The following is a 17725-nucleotide window of genomic DNA, read 5'->3' as shown; positions in this document are numbered from 1 at the left end:
ATCAGTTATGTGGATTTATGCAATTTTATTGTGAAATTTCTTTAAAAAATAGTTCTTTTCCCTGTTCAGGACTAATGAATTAACCATGCGCTGCTACCATCACTACTAGCGAAAGTCATTAAAAAAAAAAAAAACTGTTCTCGTATTTGTCAGCGAGCACAACTGTAAATTAAACTGTATTCAGAAGGATTCTCTATAACGTGACTGAAACAAAAAGAATTTACTGAATAAATTGAAATTCGACTTTTAAATACTATATAGTCAGCTTTAACTTTCAGAATGAAATGCCCAAAACAAATACTGTTTAGTTACAGAAACCCGTCTAAAATTTAGACGTGCAACTAAACAGTTCATGACATCACTTGCTGTTCACTTCATATGTAGACAAATTATGTGGTATTGGAAAGAATCATAACTTTGATAACGTTAGATTATAAAATCTCTAATATCAAAGCTATGAAAAGTATAGATGTTTCCATTCTGTCGTATCCATTAATTTTAAATATATTTTTAAAATATCAAGTTTTCATGTCAATTTTTGGTCATTAATTCTTATTAAAATACTTTAACGCTATTTTTTGAAAGACTAATCTGACCAACTGCATATCTGGTGCCTTAGGTCTATTCAACGTAGTATGTAACTCTCCAGTGAGCTGCAAAAATATCTTTCCGGCTTTGGTTAGAATAAGCGATTGGATATATTTAATGTCTTAATGGAAACTTCAAAATGATACACAATGGTTCAACAATAACAATTATATTTATTTATCAATTTAAGTAATCTTTCTCACATCCAGATGGCACCATGGAAACATCATTCCAAAGGCCAATCGGCCTGGTTGACCGATTGCTTAGCATACCCATTCTCCAACTAACAGATGCAAGTTCGAATCCTGCCGTGGGCACAGATGTCTCGTTGGGCTTATGAAAACAATGGATCTCATCAACAGCCAACTTCTTCACTGCTTGGGGCTCACCAATTAATTAGTGGCTTTCGCCATTCTAGTTCTACATCACATATTCTAATCATCTTTACTCACTTCTAAATAAAAGCCATTGAAAAAAAAAAATTCAAGAAATGTCATGCGATTGCTATTGATATTTCTAGAACATCTGTTCGGATCTGGCATAAAAGTCAATTAGTAAGTCACCATCTTACGATGTCTTCATTTCTTTTTCGAATGACTCACTTTCCTCTCTGGCCTTCAGTGCATGTTATGGTGAACGGTTTTCACTTCTTTGAATTTCTCTGTCCATGCATGAGTACACAGAGCTCTGTACTTTCACTCATGCTCTTCCTCCTAATACATTAACAACCTTCTCTCACTGACCACAGATCCTATCAATGGATTTACTCACGATTGTAGCACTATTTCCCTTCTTGATTGGAAACAATACAATGCTCAAAATATTGAAGAACTTTGCCTTTTCACGCATAATCAGTCTTAAGATCTTGAAGACGAGGATAATCCAGTGAGCATCAATGCTACCAAAACAATCCATTTTTTTTCATAAGATGTGGCTTGGTTTATTTGGATTTACGGCCGAAGCAACTCAGGCTATGATACCAGTCTTATTATGTCTTTTCATAAAGATTTGAATTCCCTCCACCCATACTTTTGATAATATTCAGATCTACACACAAAATTAGATTTCTATTTATGGACTAACTTACGTTTCTGGCCTTTACTGGAGTAAATACATGCTTGGAAAGAAGTAAACGGACACCATAATGTGAGGAACAAACACCCATGGCAACCACCTTAATATGATGTAGGATTTCGCTGCGATGACTGCAGCAAGCGATGACTACGAGGCATACTTTCCACAAGCGTACGATAGCGATCAATGGGAATTGTGGTCTGTTCTTCCTGTAGGCATGTAATGAGGTCCTGGACTGTTGTGGGATGGACATCCCTTGACCTCACCCACTGCTCCAGTTCATCCCACAGATTGAGATCAAAGCTTTGTGAAGGCCAATCAAGTGTGGTGATATTCATTTCCACAAACCGCGCAGTTATAACAGCATCCTTATGACACGACGCACCGTCTTGCTGAAAGAGACAAATGGTCTCTTACGGTCAGTTCCGTAGAAGTGCCACAAAGTAGGAGGATTGTCCAGATACCTCTCTGAGTTCAATGTTTGTGGCACCACAAATAGAGGTCCGAGGCCAAACTAGGACCACACAGCTACCTCCGAATTTCATACTCGTAGTTACGGTTACACACTAAGAGACGTTCACCAGGCATCCACCACACCAACACGAGCAGATGGACAAGTGTAGGTGTGGTGGATGCCTGGTGAAGTCTCTTAGTGTGTAACCGTAACTACGAGTGTCTGTGGGAAGCTTCCACTTCCCACTGCATGTTGGTTCGGGTAATATGGGGCTTGCATATTGCGATCCTACCAGGGAAACCCATGTTGTGAGCCTCGGTTCTGAATGTTTTTGTGCAGATTCGTGTTCCAGCGATGCCCAGAATTCTGCATCCAACGAGTCGGCTAACGAATAGTGGATTTTACATGTTATCCTTCTTAGCACCCAACGGCCACGTTCGTTGAATGTAATAGGTCGTCCACTGCGTGTAGCACTCGCAGTCGACTCCCTGCGTTTCCATCTCAGTATAGTATCGCTGATTATTGACCTGGGATGGTTCAATTTTGCAACAATTTGCCAAACACATAGGCTGCAACATGGCATTCCTATCACAATGCCTCTTTCAAGCTTAGTTCTCTTCTCGTAGCCATTTCAGGCGGACACAGTTGCGCTGAATTGGGAGCATCATATTCCTCCATTTATATCGGCTACAAACACGTGACTCGTTATATTGTACGATGCATCTTGCCCATGGAGGTGTCGGTTTTTCAAATAGTGTACCTTACAACCATAGCCTATTACAGATTCAGCTATTTCTGCTAATCATACAACCGAGAACACACCACATAAATTCCAAATCTGTCCACCCTAGAATTCTGTTTTTACGTTTCATGAATTATCAAAACCCCTCTACGAATGCTCTCTACCTAAATAGATGATATTATCATACAGATCTCCTGCACAGATGTCCTATTTCTGCGTTATGCCTTTTGCTTCGGTATTTTCATGTATTCATATTCCTCCACTTTCCTCTAAACGTAAAATCACAAGCAGCTGCTGATAATTATCCATACCCTCCTCGATGTCGAAGTTATCAAATCAAGTTCTCATCATTACATCTACCCACCCTAACCACTTGCCCCCCCCCTCAGGTACTGTTGTGTTATAGGTTTCACGACCTCCGTGTGTAGGAATAATATATAAAAATCTTCATATGAACTGGAGTTTGTATATAAAAATACATTAGCGTTTGGAAAAGCCCAAACCTTCAGGACTGCTTAACAGTGACACCTATATGACAACTATTTTCGCATATATGTGATTTATATGTTTTAAGGTTAGCGTCATGAGAACAGACACTAGTTATGAATATAGTCCAAGACACATACCAGCTATCATACTTATTCTTGAATTCATTCACTCTGCTTGCACTCACAGCATCCAATGGCAATCCATTCCAATCACGCCCCACCCCCTGAGAGAAAAATCTAGCCCTCAAACCCTTCTTGGCGGCCTTCATTTTCAGCTTCCAAGGATGTCCTCTCGCCCTTTCCCCACCCTCCATAAATTGAAAAATTAAAATTCCATCAACTGAAATCCTGTACGACCCTTTCAAAAGTTTGTAAGTCTAAATGATATCACCCCCTCTTTCTCCTGTTTGCTAGTGTCTGTAGTCTACAAATTCTCAATCTGTCTTCATACTCAGTATTCCACAATCCTGATATCATTTTTAACACGTTCCTTTGTACTCTCTCCAATATATCAGAATCACAACGGAGGTCTTATCAAGGCTTTGTAAAGAGGCAAAATAACATCCTTATATTTTCATCTGAAAGTTCGTTTCAGCATTGCAATTATCTTTTGAGTTGTATTTGCAATCTTTGCCACATGGCCCTTAAACTTCAACTTCCTATCTATTAATACTCCAAGATCCCTAGCCTCATCAGTTTCTTCTAGCCTAATCCCACCATATAATACGACATTGGATATCTAATCATGCCGAAGTGAATGACTTTACATTTACTGATATTGAACTGACACCCATTTTCCCATTCCCACAATTCCAGCCTATTCAAATCATTCTGCAAAGATTGCATATCAGCAGCATTCCTGATTACCCTACCTATCTTTGCATCATCAGCAAATAGCTGTATGTCGCTTTTCAAATCCTTCCGATATCATTAATGTACAGATTGAATAACAGTGGACCAAGCACTGATCCTTGTGGTACACCACTTGTTACCTTAAACCTTACAGACTCAGATCCCCCGTATACCACTTTTTGATATCTGTCAGTAAGCCATCCTCTTATCCATGCTAATATTGTATAACCCAAACCCATTTTCTCCAATTTATGCAGCAGTCTGCCATGCTGTGTTCTGTCAAAATCTTGAGCAAAATCCAAAAGTATTATGGTGTACCCATTCCCCTTGTCTAGTTCAATATATATACAATCACAAAAATGCTGTATTTTCAGTTAAAAACCTCATCAACATATATTTTTGAATCATGATGCAGATTAAACACTTAAATGTTATTAGAGAGAAAAAAAAATAGAAAATTACACCAATCAAAATGCTAAAATTGTAGACTGGCCTGTTGTAGTCCTACTTAAGAAGAAAGCAAATGCAAATTTTAATCATGCATATGTTTTTTTTTTTTTTTTTAGTTGTTTAGTAGAAGTACTATTTCATTATAATGGTGACAAATTTGTCAGGTTAGTTTTAGAACGCGGAAGGTATTAGTCTAATAAGGCGTTTACACTAAAAATTAATATCAAAGTGTGTGCTACTCTGGCTGCATGTATGTATGCGAAGTGAGCAACAAAAATATTATATTTGGTTTTTAATGTAATGATCTGCTGCTAGGTTTAATGACTCAATAGTAATTCAGAGAAAAAACAAATGAAAGGGATGAGAAAAAAGATTTTACGCCAGATGTCAATCAACTAAATTGGTACTATTGCTGTTTGTTTAGGCAGTATCATATAGGTTACGGTTCTAAAAAAAAAAAAAAATGCAGTGGCTAAGTTTATAATTTTGGTTATTAGCGATTTCAACCATGTGTAGTAAGCAGGCTGATGCTTTTAGATCAAGTGGTATTTGACAAAAAAATAAATCGATTTGACTCACTTTTTATTTCCTAGCACTATTGCTAACCACGCAACCATTAACTAAAGCGGTATCGTTGCTATGCTTTCTTAACATAAAAAGTACCTTTCATCCCGACTGAAATTTTTCACATGAAATCAATTAGTCTCTCATTAGAAGGTTACTGAGGTTTTCATCCTTTTGACGAATGCAAATACCTTAAGGACGCAACATTTTACAGACATGATTTCAGTGACATCCGCTATAGGGTAAACAGTTGATCAGGATGAAGGGGAAAGACCGTTTCCCCCACATTTATCAATCCTTGAATGCTTAAAACTTAAGTTGTAATCTAATGGTATATGATATAATATGGCGTTTACATGCCAGGCCTACTTACTGATAAAACTTCCGATGAAAAGAAAAATTCATGCATGCAATAAACGCTTGTAAAGACGTCATTGGGAAAGTAGCTAATAGAATCGCGGTTGTTTAAAACTTTTACAAAAGGTGTTTTAGGCCTGCAATATTTACACAAAATTAGCGAATTATGAGAATTCATTAATTTTGTCAAGAGGACTATTAAGAAGATTTCATGATTTTATTTCCATTTCAATTTGCTCTAAATTTGTCTTCTAATGATGCAGGGCTTAAGAAGTTGTGTCCCGAAATAGGACAATATTACTTGATATTGTTCAGGGGCGAGAAAATAATGAAACATTCCCTAATATTTACTTCCTGGGCACATTTCACGAGTTACAGGGAGAGAGGGAAGGCGAAACGCATTTAGTCTTAAACTTATAATCTACTATCACATCCAAATTTTACAGACATTGATTTCAGTGACCTCCACGATAGGGGAAACAGTCGATCAGGCTGCAGGGAAAGACCGTTTTTCCCCATTAAGTGCACTAATTACGGTAAGGAGGATCGTAAAATAAAATAAAATAAAATAATAAATAAAAATTCTATCTCATATTTATTAATCCTCAAGTGCTTAAATGGAAATATGTTCTCGATCCCCCTCTCTGTGAAGGGCACGTTCAATATTTACTTAACCTGGCCTGGTGAATGCCCATTCTTTTCTGTTTGCTTACATTAGGAGTTGCCTTTAAACTACAAGAAATCATAGCTATGAAGATCGCCCGAGGGAGGGGAGGCGAAAGTGCAGCATTTTTCCATGTAGACTAAGTAAATACATCGCAACCCTCGGTATTTGAGCAACAGTTAACCTCTCGAGTTGGAAATGGGGGAATTACAGCTTGTAGAGGGATCTATACAATCCACTTATTGCAAAGAGGTTACACCTATTACAGAGGTTACAACGAAATATTTGGAGTACTCACCGTAGAGTTTAATTTTCTTGTCCGTCGTCTCCACGAGAATTATGACGTAACCGCCGAGGTCAACCATGTTGTAGGTATATCCTCAGTCTTTAACTACCTATATTAGTGACTGCTGCGCTTTATCTACAGCACCTTTCGTAGTGCGGGGATGGTGTCCTTGACCGCAACATAATAAGACCACACCGCGTCACATGAGTCTGATGGCATTATCAACCGATGGAGGCACCTCACATTGCTGGGCACACATCTCCGTGGTGAACACGCTTCTTGTGCTCGTAGCTGCGCTCATAGGCGGGATGGAGTATTTGCTTTACGGGCGTTTCATGGAAAACGAACTCAAACACGAGCCTTACAACCGTTGCTCTCGGTGGCCGTCCGAACACTTCCTCCCTTTGTCGCTGCGCGGAGGAGATTCGTATCGGCGCCGGCAAAGCTGGGAAGCCGGGGAGGGGAGAAGAGGGAGGATGTTGAAGCGCACGAATCAATATGGCTTCCTCAAATACCTGGGGGTGGGGAAAGGAGGAGGAAATAATGGAGGAGAGTCAAAAACACCTGATGACACAAGCAATGTCGCCGTGTTTGCGAAAGAGATAGAGAGGGGGGTTTGAAGTACTTCTTTCCACCCCTCCCTCTGGGCACAGACAGTAAGAAAGGAACGAAAGAACCGAACGTCCTGAACGAACGCTACCTCCCGACACTTGCATCCGAGTCGTAGTGCACGAGACTTCTCTGCAAGCTGTTAGTTTGTATGCTGACATAGCAAACCTGTCCTGCGCGAGCACCACGAGGGCGTGTAGACAGGAGAACAGGTTCCCACGCAACTTGTAGCCGCAGGGTACTCATGTCTCACGTGGATGGACTAGTTAAGCGTATCTACGACGGTCACGGCCACTTCTCCGTCCGTCTCTCTCTCTCTTTCCTTCGTTCGTTCGCCAGTTTGAGCCACTGTCGGTAGCCGACTAGAGGTGACTCACCCGACCCGATGTCGATAGCTGAGAACCAGTCGGCATCGCCTCGGATCATTCAATTTTTTTTTTTTTTTTTTTTTTCCCGGACACATCTGTTTGTAGCTTGGTAACCACCATCACCTCCACCCTCGAACAGGTCGTGCACGCGCTTTTGTGACGTCATCTGCCTATTGTCACCCTTACTATCATATTCACCTGCTAAGAATAGCACCCCACAGCCCTTATTTTATCTCACTGTCTGCTCCACATTCTCCTCTGGATGACGACACTCACTTGCTGGGTCTGGAAATGGAAGAATAAAAGAGCTGTACAGTGCACTTCTTCCTGCAACATTCCAGTGACTGACAAATTGGGAGCTTAGTTTAGACACTGTTAATAATTTGTAGAAATTATGAAACCATTAGCACCTTTCAGGACTTAACTGCTATTTTTTTTGCAAGTTTGTTGACCAAATATGAATCAGTTAAGCAGAATTACGTATCAGAATATGAAAATCATGGGATTTGATATGAAGAGAGAAAGACAGAGAAAGAAAAATGTTAGGTTGGGTTTCCAACGTTCATACTTTAATTATAATAGACTCTGTAGGTACTTTATTAGGTTACCGCGTTGTTATTCCAGGTTAATCCGCTAAGCGGGAGATCTGTCAGTGGGTTTCACAAAGATAGGTTGAGAGATTGCTTCACTGCAGTTTCGACACATAAATATTACTGAGAAAAGAAGGAAAGAAAGGGGAAAAAAGTAATACGATTCTCTCATATAATAAGAAAGAATCGTGTTGCGTTCTTTGGTGTCTTCTCGTTGAAAAGAAATTGAGTTTAAAGTCATCTGAAACCTCATTAAATGACAAATTTAGGTCACTCAGGATGTTGCGTCAATCAATAGGTTATTTGACCTATTGATTGACGAAGATCAGTGTAAAGTGCAAATTAGATGAGAGTAAACACATTTAGCAAAATCATTTATTTCGCTCAGTCCCGATGCTATTACTTAAATATATATAATTTTATTACAAATATGATCGAAATGTAAAATAATTTAGATTCATTACTGCTGCACACACATTTTTGTTAGGATGGATGTTCATCCGTCAATCAGTCTATACGATTAAGTGTAAAGCACTGATGCTGAAGTGAGCCTTCTTGAAGAAACGTCTTCAAGAAGTTGCCCCAAGAAATAAAAATGAACTTGTTTCTAGTCTGTTGCAAACAGACTAGAAACAAGTTCATGTTTTGATAAAAAAAAGACTGTGAACCCAATCTTTTTTTTTTTTTTTTTATCAATCATATGCCCAACCTTTTACGAATGGTCACAAAAGCCAAGGGGAATGCAACAAAGTACTAATAATTATCATGTTTCCCTTTGCATTACTCTAATATTTTGAAAAACACGTTTAAAATTATTAGAATAATGCAAAGGGAAACATGATAAATATTAGTGCTTTATTGCATTCCCCTTAGCTTTTGTGACCATTCGTAAAAGGTTGGGCATATGATTGATAAAAAAAAAAAAAAGACTGGGTTCACAGTCCTTTTTATTTTTAATGTGCTTTTGTCTCTTGGGGCAACTTCTAGAAGACGTTTCTTCATAATTTTCCACAAATTCTCATTGGGGTTTAAATCTGGTGAGTTTTCCAGCCAAGGAGTTACACTGATTTGCCTTTCTTTGAGCCATCTAGTAGTTGTCTTGGAAGTGTGACAAGAAGCTGATCTTGCTGAAAAGGAAAACACCATCACATAAATCTTTCGATGCCAGTAACATAAAGTACTCAAGAATTTATTGGTACACTTTGGAATTGACTCTTTGTACACAATACACAGCCTACCTGGACACTATGCGGTCACATAAGCCCATATGACAGAGGAAGCAAATTTCACCGAACGTTTCATGCATTCTTTATCAAATGCGTCTTGCTTAAGACGTCAAACACGTATCCCTTGATGGAAAACACACAAAACATACTTTCCTCGCTGAAAAGCCTTTTTCTAGTACTCCTCTTGACCCCACAACAGTCTTTGCTTACACCATCGCACTCTAGCTGCCTTTTGCTTAGAAGTCACAAGCGGCTTCTTCTTAGGCTCACTCACGTGATTTAAAACCCAATTTGTGAAATCGTCTCAACGTCATAGAATTAGACACATTCACACCTAGTTCTCTCCATCTCCTATGAAAATACCTTACACTTCGGAAGCGGTTTTTCTTCAAGATATTCTTCAATCTCCTTTCATCTGTTGATGTAGTTGTTACCCTTCGGCTGCTATTGCAGCAATTATTTTGAAAACTCCGGTTATTAGAATACTGGCTCAATACTCTACTCACGCTTGCGTGAGAACATTTCAATTCCTTAGCTATAAACTGTTGAGTATGGTCTTCTTTGTGTAGAGACACCACACGAGAGTCCTTAGCTTCCGACGTATCATTCGTTCGACCCATGTTTAGCAAATGATTATCTAAAATTCCCCGAGTCTTATTTGAACTAGTCGACAGTTATGTTTCATATTGTATGAAGAGCTCACATTATAACTATTAATATACATAGCATGCTAATACTCCTAATGCTAATATATTATAGGACTATTACTTATATAATATCTAAGCATTCATAGCTTAAAGACGCAAAAAAAAAAAAAAAAAAAATCGATCCCAATTCACCGGAAATCATATTTTATTCCACCTATTCAGAAATTACTACTTCAGATAAATGATGCAAACCGCAGTAGCTTGGGAACAACATCTATTGTTCAAGAACAAGGAGAAGATAGTACTGATAAGAATTATAGGAAACAATATTATGTACGTTATACGTGTATGACGATATTTGTCAGACAGTGAAAAAAGGTCTTGGTAGGTAAAAATCCAGTCTGTAACGGAATTTTCTTGACTTTTTTTAATTCAAGTAACTGTGGGGTTTATATTCAATCCCCAGTTGAATATATATATATATATTCTAACCTGTGTCAAATTGCAACAATAGTGTGAATACTGCATGCATATGTGTGCTTGTTTATTATCCTACCCACTAATGGTTTTAAATCGCTAGCGCAAGTAATCTCGTACATATTACTAAGTGTTACATAAACCGGAAATTCTTGAGACCAACATATTTCAAGCCACTTCAGGCATTTAATTAGCAGGACGATGGTTTCACACCAGGCAATGAAGAATATCTACCACCTAAAATGCATAATTTCCTACTCAAGGTATGTTTACCATGTCATCATAAGTTATTACGCGACACCGAGATCAAACTCACACAGTATACTATTATCGTGTTTAGGAGGTTTCGGAAGAATGCATAAGCACGTACCTGTTAATTTCGTTGCCTGTTCATTTGTGTATGTATGCATACTCCAAATCCATTCTGGTTGGAAGAAAATTTGATTGAAATTTAATATTTCTAATATTTACTATAATTTATATATCCATCACAGATATTTAAGTTTAAAATGGACCTTTATTTGTCATAAAATTTGTCCAAACGATTGTAAATTATACAAAATTATGTTATAAATGACAACAAATAAAACCGGTACGTTATGTAAACATTACTCGTAAACTAGCTAATCACCTTTAAATGAAGCTCCTTCATTGTTATGTAGCTATAAATGCCAGGTATCATCAAAAAAGAAAACACTGCCATCTTTAACATTTTTCTTTTTAAATTTTCTCTGTATTGTAAACAAAAAATTAGGTCGACGCTGCACTTACTAAATCACTTTACAGAATATTCTAGTATAAATGAATAAGTTTCGCCATGACACAAGTTGCATGAGATTTATTATTATTTTTTTTTTATTTTATTATTATTTTTTTTATTGGCATGACGACTTGCAACTTCAGTTTAGGTTCTTCCCAGACAGATATCTATAACGAAAATCAATGCTTTCCACATTCTTACCTTAAATGTAATAAAGACTAACAACCACTTCGATTTACTATTAGCACACTCATAAACGTATATTACGATATTGAAATTTTCATTTCTTAGTGTTATGTCATTATTCTGGCATATAACGCTCAATTTTGGCGATATTCTCATAATTGGACTTTAAAGGTTCCACTGTTAGGCACAATCGATATTACTGTCGCAATTCCCAATGTTAGAACTTAATTACTATTATGAGCGACTTTTATCTTGCTGGTGTAAGAACTCCATGACGTGACACAGTCGAAATAGCGATGTTTTTCCCGCTAATTGTACCCTGTGAGGAAAGTGCTCGCTTCGGATATGCCATCAAGGACTCGACGAACATTACCTAACATTTATTCAATCTAGACAAAATTATTAGCGAGACGTTAGTGATTTTAATTGAAACACTTTCTTCTCCGGAAAACTGAGTTTGTGACGAGGAAAGAAACCTGTTATCTCTTGTGAGGAAGGAGAAGTCCCTTCCTCATAATAGATAAACCACTCTTAGCACACACGTAACGAAACACACATAGATGCCGCATTGTTTCGACGATAATACTAAATAGCTCAATCCGAGCTATAATAATAACAATAATAATAACATACGAGATTCGCTGCTTGAGACGAATTTTTTTCCTTTTATCAAAACAAAAAATAAAATAAAATAAAAATCTTCAATCTGCAAGAAATTACAAGGAATTGCAAGAAATTACTGCTAGAACTTCTGGTCAGCAGCTTATAGCCGGGTTGGCTGATTTTTCGGCCAATTTCCACTCGTAACCTGACTGGCTGTGTGTTCGAATCCCTCAGCGAGCACGGATATTTGTGATTGTCTTTAAGTGGAAGGTGAAATTTATTTCCTCGTGAGAGACCACCGCCCCCGTTCATTGTTGGACTGCAGTGGCTTTAAAAGTTTATTGTTTCGTTTCCAGAGAAGGGTTTCCGAATTACGTAAAAAAAAAAATAAAATAAAATAAAAACTTTAGCCGACCCCAGCACTAAACAGTGTAGGTCGCATAAAAATTATTAGATTTGTTTAATCTGCCTAGTCTTTCGTGGAATCTGACTGGATGGAATTTATGGAATTCAGAAGCCATTTTCAAGGGAAAAGGTGAACAAAACGTTTCGAAATTATATTTCACACACACACACATACTACTTTTGGATCACTGGGTGGCTCTCCACCCAGTGATCCAGGAATACATTATGCGTCATGCGGAAGAAATAGCTGAGAAAAAAGTTTTCAAAAGTCATCACTAGGGGGCGTTGTATACATCAAATGCATAATATTTACATATCACTCAACTCAGTAGGTGCTAAGGGAGTTTAATACGTTCATTGCCAATCACGCGATATCGCGCGATGCAAACGCTCACCAAACGGCCGATCACGCGTTATCGCGTGGACGTCGCTAACTAAATAAAAAAAAAAAAGAAAAAAAAAATTGGCCACCACACGAAATTCCAATTTTCAGCTTGGCAATGAAAGTGTTAAAAAGATAGACACGGGATTTCCCCCTTCCTTCTGGTCGTTAATACCGTCCACAGTGATGGCACCAACCTTGCTCCAACGTGCTTTGCTCGTGAAGCTGAACTACCTAAACAAGTGCAATCCAATTGCTGCACTCTGCGAATTTCGTCGCCTGACAAATGTCGAACAGGTCCACTATCTCCAGGTCCTCTGCGACGAATGACTAGTTGTTTTGAGAGATCGTTGGGAGAAACCAATCCGTTCACAAGTAAATGAAGTTTCTACTGCCGTTGTGGAGCAGGCCATGAATAACAGCTTTAATTCCTACAGTGTACGTGCTGTATCAAGACACATGGATGTGCCTTACACAACTTGGAAAATTCTACGGAAGATTCTGCATTTCTATCCATTCGAGATAATCCTGACAAAGGAGTTGCGTCCGCAGGACTTTGAAAGTCGACTGACATTCTCTTTAGCATTCCTTGCTTGAGTTGAGTTGGATGCTGAGTGGCTGTGTGGATGATTTTGGTGGGGAGATGAGGCTCACTTTCACCTGAACGGAGCTGCGAATACCCACAATTGGTAGGTATGGGCTGCTCAAAACCCGCATGCAATCTAACAAATTCCTTTGCATTCACCCAAAGTTATTGTTTGGTGAAGTTTTGTTTATCATTGACCATTCTTCTTCGAGGACATTCGCCAGTCGGGTTCTGTGACCTGCTCAGTTACTGCCGAGTGGTATCGCGATATGATAAACAATTTTGTTATGCTACAGCAGTGCCTATGCGTGGATTCAGTCATTTTCATGCAGAATTGGGCCTTCTCCACACATCGGTCGATCTGTACAGGAGGTTCTTCGAGAACATTTCACGAAGGTCAGATCATGTGTTTATCACTACATGGCCTCCTCGTACACCTGATCAGACCTCCCTCGTGATTTCTGGCTCTTGGGGGGGGGGGGGGAGATTTCTCAAAGACAGGGTCTATCGGGATCATCCTGATAACTTCCGGCGCTGAAAAACAGCATAACGCAGCATGTGCGCAACTCCAGTTCCGACCAGCTACGTTCTGCCGTTGAACACACACAAACACTGTGCAAAGGTTGCAGTTTGTACCATACTGGGAAGGGTAGCACATTGAGCATTACAGCTCATGAATGCATAATGGCAGTGAATACAAATCTGTTATTTATGCTTGTTTCGCTTTTCTCCTTATCACACACACACACAAAAATTACTACACCTATATTCTGTGCAACATAGAGGTCCCTCTGGTGGTGCACTTTTGAACTACCTTTTTTTCCTCAGACATCGCCGCTTCCTCATGACGCACAATGTATCCCTGCAAAGTTTCTCAGTATTCAGATCACTGAGTGGCGCTCCACAAGTCTTAAACAGGGATACTTTAATTTTAATCACCCTTATATGGATTTTATCCGCGCAACGACCACACAAAATATATTAATATTAGTGCTGGCGTTGAGTAAAAGTTACATAGTCGGGGGAACCTTGTTCTTCACACCAAATAAAAAAAAAAAACGGGGCATGCCCATGGGGAGAAGGAAAGGAGTTTCTAAACCCAATATTTTCTTAATTGGAGACGCTGTCCATTTGGCCAACTACAATTTAAATAGATCCTTTAAATTGTGAACATGAATTGTGAATTTAGAAACGCTTTAAACAGGCCATTTTCTTTTAAAAAATAAAATAAATATTTTATTTAGTTCACTAAATTAATTCAAAATAATTTTTCGCTATTGCACTTACTTTCACATATAGTTTTATTTTTTAAATTGTAACTAATACTAAATATGATTTACTGATGTCACAGCCTTCAAATTATAATTAAACACCAGAGGGCGATCTACTTCCTTTCTTGGCTTTTATTTAAAATGAAAACTACTGCGATAAATTAATTTGGAAGTAAAAAAATATTTCCAGTGATTATTCGTCAATCCTAACTTGGGGGGGGGGGGAATCAACGTTTCTATTAAATAGAATAATTCAATTTTTCTTCCAATAAATTAATATTAATATTAAATTAATAAAAAAAGGCTGAAGTAAATTTAAAATGTTTTAAGTAGATTTAAATAGACAAAAAAAGCAGTAAGGTGGATAACTCTTAACTGTACGGAGTTTAATTATAATTTGAAAGAATTTAGATTAAATCTACAGGCCGTAATTTGGTTCAACCTTATGATGTTTCGCTTCCTTCTCCCCCCCCCCCTCCTATAAATCAGAAATTGAAATTTCTATTTGTACATCCACAGCAGTAATGGTTAGGAGTTTCTATTTTGTGAAAAAAAAAACAACTTCTATCATCTAGGTTTTGTGTTTCTTTTCCCTGTGGATCGAGACAATTCCAGTATATTTTTACGAAGTATTAGGCGGTCATGAAAAAGAAACTCGTATCGCCCTTCGTTTTGGTTTTCACTGACGTGAAGCGAAAAATGATTGGTCGCCTTTTGTAAATTGTGAATAATAATAGTCCGACTTTTCAGGTGAAAAATAAAATGTAAACAATGAAAGGTTTGAGTTCTGCATTAAAATGAACAATCAGGAAAGGGTTTATTATATTTTTTTTTTGTATATTTACCTTAACGATTACGAAATATTCTTCATTTTATACTTAGAAGCGATCTTTTTTTTTTCTTTCTTTTTTCCATCACATTCATTAATTCTAATATCGTCGCTCATAAACTTTGCTAAAATAAATGAACTTCGCATTGTACTACTTTTTTAATGAGCTCTCATAAGGCCAAACACCCTTTTTTTTTATTGACTAAGTAGCAACACCTAATAACAAATCTTCCTTTCCTCCTTTCGGATCAATATCGGTCGACTCTTCTATCCTATTACCCTAAATTATTCAGTTAGAATAAGAGCGTTTCTTTTATTCCAAGATTTTTCAATTCTGCAATGTCATAGACAGACCGTAATTGAATGCAAATTAGATTTGGCCACGATTCTGTTAAAAGAACGAAAGAAATCGAAGAAAACGATACTGGAAAAGCCACGATGAAATGAAACACATTCGTGCAAAGCATTCTCATCGTAACGTGACAGACTGGAAACAACTAAGGATTAGAACACAAATTCCACACTCGCCTGTAAAGTGTTCTGGGAAATTAAAGAGAACATGTTACGAATGTGCAGATAATCTCTTCCGCTTTAGCGATAGGACACTAATTAGTTTTGAACAGGCCCAAAGGGATCGAAATGTGAATTTACGGGTAATAGTAGATTAAAATTGTAATTGGTTTCCATTACACCCCATACGTGAATACTACGGAGAAATTAATGCAATGGAGCATTAGCAAAATAACTTAAAATGTTGACCTGTCTCTTTCTCTCTCTCTCTCTCTCTCTCTCTCTCTCTCTCTCTCTCTCTCCTCCTCCTCCTCCTCCTTTTATGTATTAAGCCTAATTACTGGTTAGAACAAATATTTTTTTTCGACAGTTGTGAAGGTGCTTCTTGTAAAAAATCTGTCTACAAGGGAAATAAATTCTGAGATCGCGTCTATCATCGGCTAAGGTGTAAATGCTTGGAAAACCTTTGAAAAAATACTTTCATAATAGACGAAATTTAAACTTCGGTTAATTTCTCAAATAGCTCAATCCAATGCCGCACTGACGTAGTTCAGAATTCAAACTTTTGTATTATATTTTAAGGAAGAATCTTCTCTAATCGAATGGAGAAGTCCGAGTCCCCACTGAGCAATCTACACACACACACACACACACACACACACACACACACACACACAGAGAGAGAGAGAGAGAGAGGTCGCTAGCGTAAAACATAGTAGTGTTGTGTGGAGAAATCTGTTAATATGTTGCTTGAAAAGCTGGATATTAGTCCTCAGGGAAAACAGTATGCGAAGGCTTTTCCAAAAAAAAAAAAAAAGGAAAAGGAACAAAGAAACAGATAGACGGAATGAAAGAGCGGGACCAGAAGCTTGTTCGATAAGTTTAAAGCCGAATCCAACCATCTAAGAAGTTGGTTTAATAAGTTTGATGCCCATTTATTTTAAGGAATGTGCACGGTGAAGTGATAAAACTTAAATATATCAAAATGTACATTCTCGGGACTTGGAAACAAATGTCTCAAGTCCTAGTAACAGAAAAATAGCCGATACTCAGAAATCCTAGTTGAGAACAATGTAGAAGTTTACAGTATTGAAATAGTTTCGAAATTACAATCGATTCCGGTCGATGATAGTGAAAAGCATTATCATTTGCTTAAAAAAAAGACTCTTCTGTACAAGACAGCTAACTCATCTTTATTTAAAAGCGCTTATAAAAAGCTTCTAGTGTCCTTTGCAGGATTCTAACTTAAGAATTTAGAAACAAAATGGCATCTTCGTAACCGACTAAGCTATGCACCCCTTTAAAAATTCTAAAATTACTATCTACTTAATAGTAATTTCAAGTGTATTTGAATCATTGTCCTCCCTGCCTACATGACGTCACCATCAAGTGGAGAAGTCTACCGTTTGATTGAACCTACACCCGACAATGCTATACTTTAAAAGTGCAGTTTCGATCGTCACCAGGAAGAAAAAGATCTTTAGTTTCTTTTCACCTTGCAGCCAGTAATTTTACAGTTTGTTCAAAAGGTGCGTCAAGTAGTAGAGAAACGATCTTATTCCAAATTTAAAACTTTTAAAACCTATGAGAAATTCTTAACAACGTTTGATTTGAGGCGTATGAAACAAGGCGACGCTTGACGTCTTCTGCTTTTCCCACTAGTGAGAAAAGCAGAAGACATCAAAATTCTGTAGTTAAGTAGATAAGTAGTTAAAATAGTTAAATAGATAAAAAGTTAAATAAATAAAGTTAAATAG

At 37.7% G+C, this 17725-nt stretch overlaps 2 protein-coding genes across 2 annotated transcripts in view; one reads left to right on the top strand and one right to left on the bottom strand.

Moving 5' to 3' along the window:
* Positions 1-7200, bottom strand: part of LOC150104654 (protein PALS1-like) — a 282994-nt gene extending 275794 nt beyond the window's left edge. The window contains exon 1 of the mRNA XM_090395246.1: positions 6532-7200. Within this exon, the coding sequence (XP_090251372.1) occupies positions 6532-6598 (67 nt within the window). The 5' untranslated portion in view covers positions 6599-7200. The remainder of the gene's footprint in view (positions 1-6531) is intronic.
* An 8701-nt stretch (positions 7201-15901) lies between these two features.
* Positions 15902-17725, top strand: part of LOC150104653 (BTB/POZ domain-containing protein 6-like) — a 54111-nt gene continuing 52287 nt past the window's right edge. The window contains exon 1 of the mRNA XM_090395603.1: positions 15902-16111. Coding sequence (XP_090251729.1) covers positions 15902-16111 — 210 coding nt within the window. The remainder of the gene's footprint in view (positions 16112-17725) is intronic.

Source organism: Typopeltis vanoorti, chromosome 7 (assembly GCF_054136105.1).
Source record: "Typopeltis vanoorti isolate ZY-2024b chromosome 7, IOZ_Tvanoo_1.0, whole genome shotgun sequence".
NCBI lineage: Eukaryota > Metazoa > Arthropoda > Arachnida > Uropygi > Thelyphonidae > Typopeltis > Typopeltis vanoorti.
This window is presented reverse-complemented; position numbering and strand designations above follow the sequence as displayed.